The sequence below is a fragment of the Canis lupus genome, chromosome 1, assembly GCF_048164855.1.
Source record: "Canis lupus baileyi chromosome 1, mCanLup2.hap1, whole genome shotgun sequence".
Taxonomy (NCBI): Eukaryota; Metazoa; Chordata; class Mammalia; order Carnivora; family Canidae; genus Canis; species Canis lupus.
The window spans coordinates 26621620-26630400 of record NC_132838.1 but is presented as its reverse complement, the minus strand read 5'-3'; the positions used below and the strand labels follow the sequence as shown (position 1 = coordinate 26630400).

General features: G+C 37.4%; 1 protein-coding gene across 10 annotated transcripts in view; it reads right to left on the bottom strand.

Annotated features, from left to right (window-relative positions):
- Positions 1-6454: 6454 nt before the first annotated feature.
- Positions 6455-8781, bottom strand: part of LOC140632168 (pantetheinase) — a 34218-nt gene continuing 31891 nt past the window's right edge. For all 10 annotated transcript variants that reach the window (XM_072823927.1, XM_072823922.1, XM_072823935.1 and 7 more), the window contains 2 exons: positions 7965-8135; positions 6455-7010 (listed from right to left, as the gene is read on the bottom strand). In XM_072823927.1, the coding sequence (XP_072680028.1) occupies positions 6828-7010; positions 7965-8135 (354 nt within the window). In that variant the 3' untranslated portion in view covers positions 6455-6827. The remainder of the gene's footprint in view (positions 7011-7964; positions 8136-8781) is intronic.

The window sequence follows — 8781 nt, the reverse complement described above, 5'->3', positions numbered from 1 at the left end:
GTATCTTTGGGGTAAATCCCCAACAGTGCAATTGCTTGGTTGTAGGGCAGGTCTCTTTTTAACTCTTTGAGGAACCTCCACACAGTTTCCAGAGTGGCTGCACCAGTTCACATTCCCACCAACAGTGTAAGAGGGTTCCCTTTTCTCCGCATCCTCTCCAACATTTGTGGTTCCCTGCCCTGTTAATGTTCCCCATTCTCACTGGTGTGAGGTGGTATCTCATTGTGGTTTTGATTTGTATTTCCCTGATGGCAAGTGATGCAGAGCATTTTCTCATGTGCATGTTGGCCATGTCTATGTCTTCCTCTGTGAGATTTCTCTTCATGTCTTTTGCCCATTTCATGATTGGATTGTTTGTTTCTGTGCTGTTGAGTTTAAGAAGTTCTTTATAGATCTTGGAAATTATCCCTTTATCTGATACGTCATTTGCAAATATCTTCTCCCATTCTGTAGGTTGTCTTTTAGTTTTGTTGACTGTATCCTTTGCTGTGCAAAAGCTTCTTATCTTGATGAAGTCCCAATAGTTCATTTTTGCTTTTGTGTCTTTTGCCTTCGTGGATGTATCTTGCAAGAAGTTACTGTGGCCGAGTTCAAAAAGGGTGTTGCCTGTGTTCTCCTCTAGGATTTTGAAGGAATCTTGTCTTACATTTAGATCTTTCATCCATTTTGAGTTTATCTTTGTATATGGTGAAAGAGAGTGGTCTAGTTTCATTCTTCTGCATGTGGATGTCCAATTTTCCCAGCACCATTTATTGAAGAGACTGTCTTTCTTCTAATGGATACTCTTTCCTCCTTTATCGAATATTAATTGACAATAAAGTTAAGGGTCCACTTCTGGATTCTCTATTCTGTTCCATTGATCTATGTGTTTCTTTCTGTGCCAGTACCACACTGTCTTGATGACCACAGCTTTGTAGTACAACCTGAAATCTGGCATTGTGATGCCCCCAGATATGGTTTTCTTTTTTAAAATTCCCCTGGCTATTCGGGGTCTTTTCTGATTCCACACAAATCTTACAATAATTTGTTCTAACTCTCTGAAGAAAGTCCATGGTATTTTGATAGGGATTGCATTAAACGTGTAAATTGCCCTGGGTAACATTGACATTTTCACAATATTAATTCTGCCAATCCACGAGCATGGAATATTTTTCCATCTCTTTGTGTCTTCCTCAATTTCTCTCAGAAGTGTTCTATAGTTTTTAGGGTATAGATCCTTTACCTCTTTGGTTAGGTTTATTCCTAGGTATCTTATGCTTTTGGGTGCAATTATAAATGGGATTGACTCCTTAATTTCTCATTCTTCAGTCTTATTGTTAGTGTATAGAAATGCCATTGATTTCTGGGCATTGATTTTGTATTCTGCCACACTACCAAATTGCTGTATGAGTTCTAGCAATCTTGGGGTGGAGGCTTTTGGGTTTTCTATGTAGAGTATCATGTCATTGGTGAAGAGGGAGAGTTTGACTTCTTCTTTGCCAATTTGAATGCCTTTAATGTCTTTTTGTTGTCTGATTGCTGAGGCTAGGACTTCCAGTACTATGTTGAATAGCAATGGTGAGAGTGGACATCCCTGTCTTGTTCCTGATCTTAGGGGAAAGGCTCCCAGTGCTTCCCCATTGAGAATGATATTTGCTGTGGGATTTTCATAGATGGCATTTAAGATGTCGAGGAATGTTCCCTCTATCCCTACACTCTGAAGAGTTTTGATCAGGAATGGATGCTGTATTTTGTCAAATGCTTTCTCTGAATCTATTGAGAGGATCATATGGTTCTTGTTTTTTCTCTTGCTGATATGATGAATCTCACTGATGGTTTTACGAGTGTTGAACCAGCCTTGTGTCCCGGGGATAAATCCTACTTGGTCATGGTGAATAATTTTCTTAATGTACTCTTGGATCCTATTGGCTAGTATCTTGTTGAGAATTTTTTGCATCCATGTTCATCAGGGATATTGCTCTCTAATTCTCCTTTTTGGTGGGGTCTTTGTCTGGTTTTGGAATTAAGATGATGCTGGCCTCATAGAATGAATTTGGAAGTACTCCATCTCTTTCTATCTTTCCGAACAGCTTTAGTAGAATAGGTATGGTTTCTTCTTTAAACGTTTGATAGAATTCCCATGGGAAGCCATCTGGCCCTGGACTCTTGTGTCTTGGGAGGTTTTTGATGACTGCTTCAATTTCCTCCCTGGTTATTGGCCTGTTCAGGTTTTCTATTTCTTCCTGTTCCAGTTTTGGTAGTTTGTGGCTTTCCAGGAATGCGTCCATTTCTTCTAGATTGCCTAATTTATTGGCCTCTAGCTGTTCATAATATGTTTTTAAAATCGTTTGTATTTCCTTGGTGTTGGTAGTGATCTCTCCTTTCTCATTCATGATTTTATTAATTTGAGTCTTCTCTCTCTTCTTTTTAATAAGGCTGGCTAATGGTTTATCTATCTTATTAATTCTTTCAAAGAACCAACTCCTGGTTCTGTTGATCCCTTCCACAGTTCTTCTGATCTCGATTTCGTTGAGTTCTGCTCAAATATTTATTAACTCTCTTCTTCTGCTGGGTGTAGGATCTATTTCCTGTTTTTTCTCTAGCTGCTTTATGTGTAAGGTTAGCTTTTGTATTTGAGTTCTTTCCAGTTTTTTATGGATGCTTGTATTGCGATGTATTCCCCCTTAGGACTGCTTTTGCTGCATCCCAAAGATTTTGAATGGTTGTATCTTCATTCTCATTAGTTTCCATGAATCTTTTTAATTCTTCCTTAATTTCCTGGTTGACCCTTTCATCTTTTAGCAGGATGGTCCTTAACCTCCACGTGTTTGAGGTCCTTCCAAACTTCTTGTTGTGATGTAGTTCTCATTTCAAGGCATTATGGTCTGAGAATATGCAGGGGACGATCCCAATCTTTTGGTATCAGTTCAGACCCGATTTGTGACCCAGTATGTGGTCTATTCTGGAGAAAGTTCCATGTGCACTTGAGAAGAATGTGTATTCAGTTGAGTTTGGATGTAAAGTTCTGTAGAGATCTGTGAAATCCATCTGGACCAGTGTATCATTTAAAGCTCTCGTTTCTTTGGAGATGTTGTGCTTAGAAGACCTATCAAGGGTAGAAAGAGCTAGATTGAAGTCACCAAGTATAAGTGTATTATCATCTAAGTATTTCTTCACTTTGCTTATTAATTGGTTTAAATATTTGGCACCTCCCACATTCGGGGCATATATATTGAGGATTGCTACGTCCTCTTGTTGGATAGATCCTTTAAGTATGATATAGTGTCCCTCTTCATCTCTCACTACAGTCTTCGGGGTAAATTTTAGTTTATCTGATATAAGGATGGCTACCCCTGCTTTCTTTTGAGGACCATTTGAATGGTAAATGGTTCTCCAACCTTTAATTTTCAGGCTGTAGGGGTCCTTCTGTCTAAAATGAGTCCCTTGTAGACAGCAAACAGATGGGTCCTGCTTTTTTATCCAGTCTGAAACCCTGCGCCTTTTGATGGGGTCATTAAGCCCGTTCACGTTCAGAGTTACTATTGAGAGATATGAGTTTAGTGTCATCATGATATCTATTCACCCTTGTTTTGGTGGATTGTTCCACTGAACTTCTTAAAGGGGAATTTTAAGAGTCCCCCTTAAAATTTCTTGCAGAGCTGGTTTGGAGGTCACATATTCTTTCAGTTCCTGCCTGTCTTGGAAGCTCTTTATCTCTCCTTCCATTCTGAATGAAAGCCTTGCTAGATAAAGTATTCACGGCTACATGTTCTTCTCATTTAGGACTTCCTTTTTGGAAGTCAGTTAATGTCACCCAAAAATCACCAGATGAATTTTACTCATATATTTATTATAGTATTTTTTAAGAAAAACACCTGCCACAAAAATGTTTATTTCAAAATGCTGTATTGCTGGTATGGATCCCCGCTCTCTTTTCCAGAAGGGCATGTTTTGTACAGCATTGGGCAATTTCAGGGCTATGTGGATTGTCTACCAGTTGAGAGATGCTTTGAATTAAAAAGTGTTCTTCATTTCACTAAATTGTATAATGTCAACAGATTCTGCTCTTACTGAAAAAGAACACTTAAGGTCAGATTAATTACATGATTTCATCAATGTGATTTTCTGATTTCCAAACTCCAGAAGATTTTCAATGTCTGATGGTTTCACTATCAGTTCATCACCAGTGCTTCTCTAAGAGGATCTAGTTGAGTCTTGGGGAACCTGGCTAGCTAGATATCCTTAACCAGGTAACCATTTTGTATAAGATTCAATTTGTGGTGGAAATACAAAAGAAGGGGATTGGAATTTGTATTCGTTTGCTAGGGCTGCCATAATAAAGTACCATGGATTAGCTTAAACAACAAAAATTTATTGTTTCAAGATTCTGGAGGCTAGAAATATAAATCAAATTGGTATCAGCAGGGTTGATTCTTCTGAGGGCCTCTATCCTTGCCTTGTAGATGTCCATCTTCCTTTGTGTCTTCATATAGTTTCCACTCTGTGCATGTCTATGTCCTAGTCCTCTCTTCTTACAAGAACACCAGTGATATTGGTTTAGGGTCCACCCTAATGCTGTCATTTTACCTCTTTAAAGACCCTATCTTCAAATATAGTCACAGTCTGAGGTGTGAAGTTCAACTTCAATATATGAATTTGAGAGGGCACAAAATTCAGTCTATGAGACTTGAAATATATTGTTTGGATAAACTAAAAGAGCAAATAAGTAAAATCATTGGAAGACTTAAAGCAGAGCTGAATAAGAGATATGTTACAGTACAAGTGGGAATGGATTCAAATTTATAAGTGACAAGGCTCAGAAATTGTATAAGAAATAATACAAGAATCAGGGGCACCCAGGTGGCTCAGTCAGTTAACCGTCCAATTCTTGATTTCGGCTCAGATCATGATCTCAGGGTCATGAAATTAAGCCCCACATCGGATTCTGCACCAGGTGAGGAGAATGCTTAAGATTCTCTCCCTCTGCTCCTCCCTCCCACTCATGTGCTCTCTCTCAGAAAGACAGAGAGAGAGAGAGAGAAGGAGAGAGGGGAAGGGAAGGGAGAAGGGAAAGAGGGAGGGAGGGAGGGAGGGAGGAAGGAAGGAAGGAAGGAAGGAAGGAAGGAAGGAAGGAAGAAAAAGAAAGAAAGAAAGAAAGAAAGAAAGAAAGAAAGAAAGAAAGAAAGAAAGAAAGAAAGAAGGATTCAAGAATCAATAGCAACAAAACAGTTAATCATGGAGAATTTCCATGATTCCATGTGTGTATTAAAAGAGCATCATGAATTATGCAGAGGAAATAAAAATTACAGTTAAAAAGCATATCAAAACTATCATAAAATACATACATATGGCTTAAAGAAATCCAGAATGAACAAGTAATCAGAGCTGGGTACAGATGTAGTAAATACCATTTTGAAAAAAATAGATTCACTACTTGTAACATTTAACTTTAAGAAAAATCAATTTGAAACAGGCTAGTAAGTTTGCCACAGGGGAAATTATCAGATAGTATGTTCATATCAGTAGTTCTCAGTTGATTTCCAGGAAAATTTTGAAAATAAAAACTAATATGCATTCTCTCAGAATTTTAGAACATATTAAATGCAAAAAAAAACAAAGACTTTTGTGTATCTTATAGTAAATAAATATCAATCATGTTCAAAAATTATCTTCACTTATTTGGGGCATTAATCTACTTAGCACATTTGGTTGTAAGTTAATCAGGGTAATCTTTTGTGTGTATGTGTATCTGTGATGGCATATCATACAAAGCAAATAAAACGATCTTATTCCTCCTTTTATGAAAGAATTACAAGACAGACACTTAAGGCAATTTGCCCACTGAGATGTTTTAAAGGTTTTCAATACTAAACTCCATTGTTACTTAACACTTCAGAGCAGGAGTCAACAAACTGTTTCTATTAAAGGCCAGGCAGTAAATATTTGCAGCTTTTCTGGCCATAGGGTCTGTGTCATAACAACCCAACTTCAGCACCATAGCATAGGAACAGCCATCAACAATACTTAAAGAATGCGGTGTGTTCAATCAAGCTTTAGGTATGGAGACTGAAACTTGAGTTTCAGATCATTTTCATGTGTCACGAAATATTATTCTTCATTTTACTCTTCTTTGGTTTTCAACCACTTAGAAACTTTCTTAGCTCACAGGCTTCACAAAATCAAATTCAGTAAGTGCTTGGTTTAGAACCACCCTATTAATATGCTCGTAGGCTGATAAAATAGGCAAAACACTACAGACATACTGAAAAATGTGCAAAAATGTGAAGAAGTGCTAATAGATTCCTAGGTGCAAGCCTAGTTGCCTTCTAGAGTACATTATTGCTAGGTATGGAGCCAAAACCAATTTGCTAAGGTTGAGTTCACTGATTTTCTAACTGAAATATGCATGGTGGCTAAGCCATGAGAAAATGTTTACACTTTAGACAATCAGAAGTAATATAACTTTAGCAATAAATATATCACACGTGCTTTTATTGTGATAGTCACACAGTTATAATAGCGAGCACACATACCAGACCCAGAAACTTGCCTAAGGACTTTAAATGTATTCAATTATTTAATTCTCACCCCAAGAAATCCTGTAAAATATGGGTAAAACTGTTACTCTCATTTTATAGATTTTACTTTCAAAATTATGTCACAGTTTATCCGGCATCTATTATCTGGGGGGTGTGTGTGTGTGTGTGTCTAAAAAACAGTGAACTATATATGAAAATATACTTGTATTTGCTTGTACAAGAGACCATGACCACTGTTATCGTCTTCATTCTTTTCTCATCCATCATTTTTTAAATTACACAAAATAAAAGAGAACAAATGAAAATATTCTACCAACTTAATGAGCACACAATTGGTATTATGACTAAGAGCATTACTCCTGGTACTTGTGACCTGGGATCTGATGAAGCCTTTAATGTCTGGTCCTTCTCATATATTCTCCCAAACAGAGTCACAGTCAAGAGGGGTCCAGATAGCGGCTTCATGCTAAACAACCGTCCATCACTTGACACCTAATTAAAACACAGAGGAGTTGACTGAGTCTCCCTGTAAGTTATACCACCCCAAAACAGCTTCTAAAATTCAGTACAACTAGGTGAAGAAACAATAAAAATAATGTTGTTGAAATGGTATAGAGTATAAGAAGAATCAGAGCCATGGAATCAGCACTGATTCATTTATTATTGAAATGGCTATAATCAATATCTTATCATTTACTTATTTGAAGAAGTATTCCATGAGTCGACAAGCCTAAAGCAATGGGTTTGTGAGTATCTAAGAGAAATCTGGTCTAGTCGTCTCAGACATAATAGGCTCCTCCAAGTGGACAGAGGGGATTGATTGAGGGGATTTGAGCTGAGCCTCTGCCATCTCTGCCACTCACTCACCACAGTCTCCCAACCTGTTCATTGTCCCTAGTGCCCCACAGTAGCTGTTCCTACAAGGAAGGGGGAATAAAAGCAGAACCCACAGGAATGTCAAGGGAAGAATATGGCTGGGCAGAGCTTGTATGTTAAGGAAATATTTCTGGACTTTCAAAAAAGTGATAGCTTTCTTGCCTATTTCAGCCATTGTCAGATTCTCTCTCCTCAGCTGTTCCTTCTTTCTTTTTCACTCATGAATCACAGAAGGCCTTCCCCGCACAATGAGAGGAATTCTCTTTAACTTTGCTAAGCTATCACTGCCCAAAAGCTGAAGAGTTTCCCTCTGGTGGGGCCAATCCTGAAACCCTGCTTGAATCTTCTTCCTATTCAACAGATCCCAAACAGCTCAGCCTCTTTCCAATAGTCTCCACAATAATATATAAATATATTATTTAATTATATATATATATATATATATATATATATATATATATATATATATAGTGTGATATTTGTAAACACTTAAGACTCAAACACTTTTGTACTCAAAAAGTGTTTCCTCTTACATAAAATGAATTGTCAATATTAAGCAAAAGTTCTTACCTGAAATTCTCCGGGTGCAAGCTGAGTTTCACTTAGCAACACCTCAGGGAAAACATACTGGGTTCCAAAAGTACCACTGAGGGAAAACATGTCAAACCTGGTAGAAGCAGTTTCAACTGCACCACCACAAGTATGTACATGTGCTGTTTTACACTTCAGCAGAGTACAAATCTAGGAAAGTAAATGCAAACCAGTAAGCCTTAAGCATATACCCTCCAGAACTAGAAATCATATCTATGCCCCTTTGTTTGATAAAATACTTGTTTTCCATTACATTAATCCAGTTCATTGATACATAGCTACTTCAGCTAGTAATAAAAATAAAGGACTTCAGACCCTACCTAGTGCTTTCTGCAACTCACAGTCAAACAGATTAAATTTCTTAAAGAAATGATCAGACACCTCATCTTTAGCTGTGAACAGCTGTACCCTCATCGTTCTCAAGCTAGCAATGCTTTTATAATCAAATATTCTATTTTTAAAGGATATATCTAGACACTATAATCTCTACATTTTTGCCTATTTGACACAATAAAAGAACTTTAAAGTTGTAATGAACCCTAGAGTTGATCTAGAGGCAATCCCTGTGAATTGGAAAAGTCATATACGTTATATCTAAGTAAGAACTGACACAGTTCTCACTGTACTACATAGTTATACTAACTACACTGGCCTGCTACATACTTATTGAATGTAAACTTTAAGTATTGAGTCATCTCTCTGTGCAGATGCAAAGTCCTCAAAAGGAAGATCCTATTTATTTAACTCTATCTTGCTGCATCTTCCAAGTCTTATTTCAAACCACCTTCACCTCCTG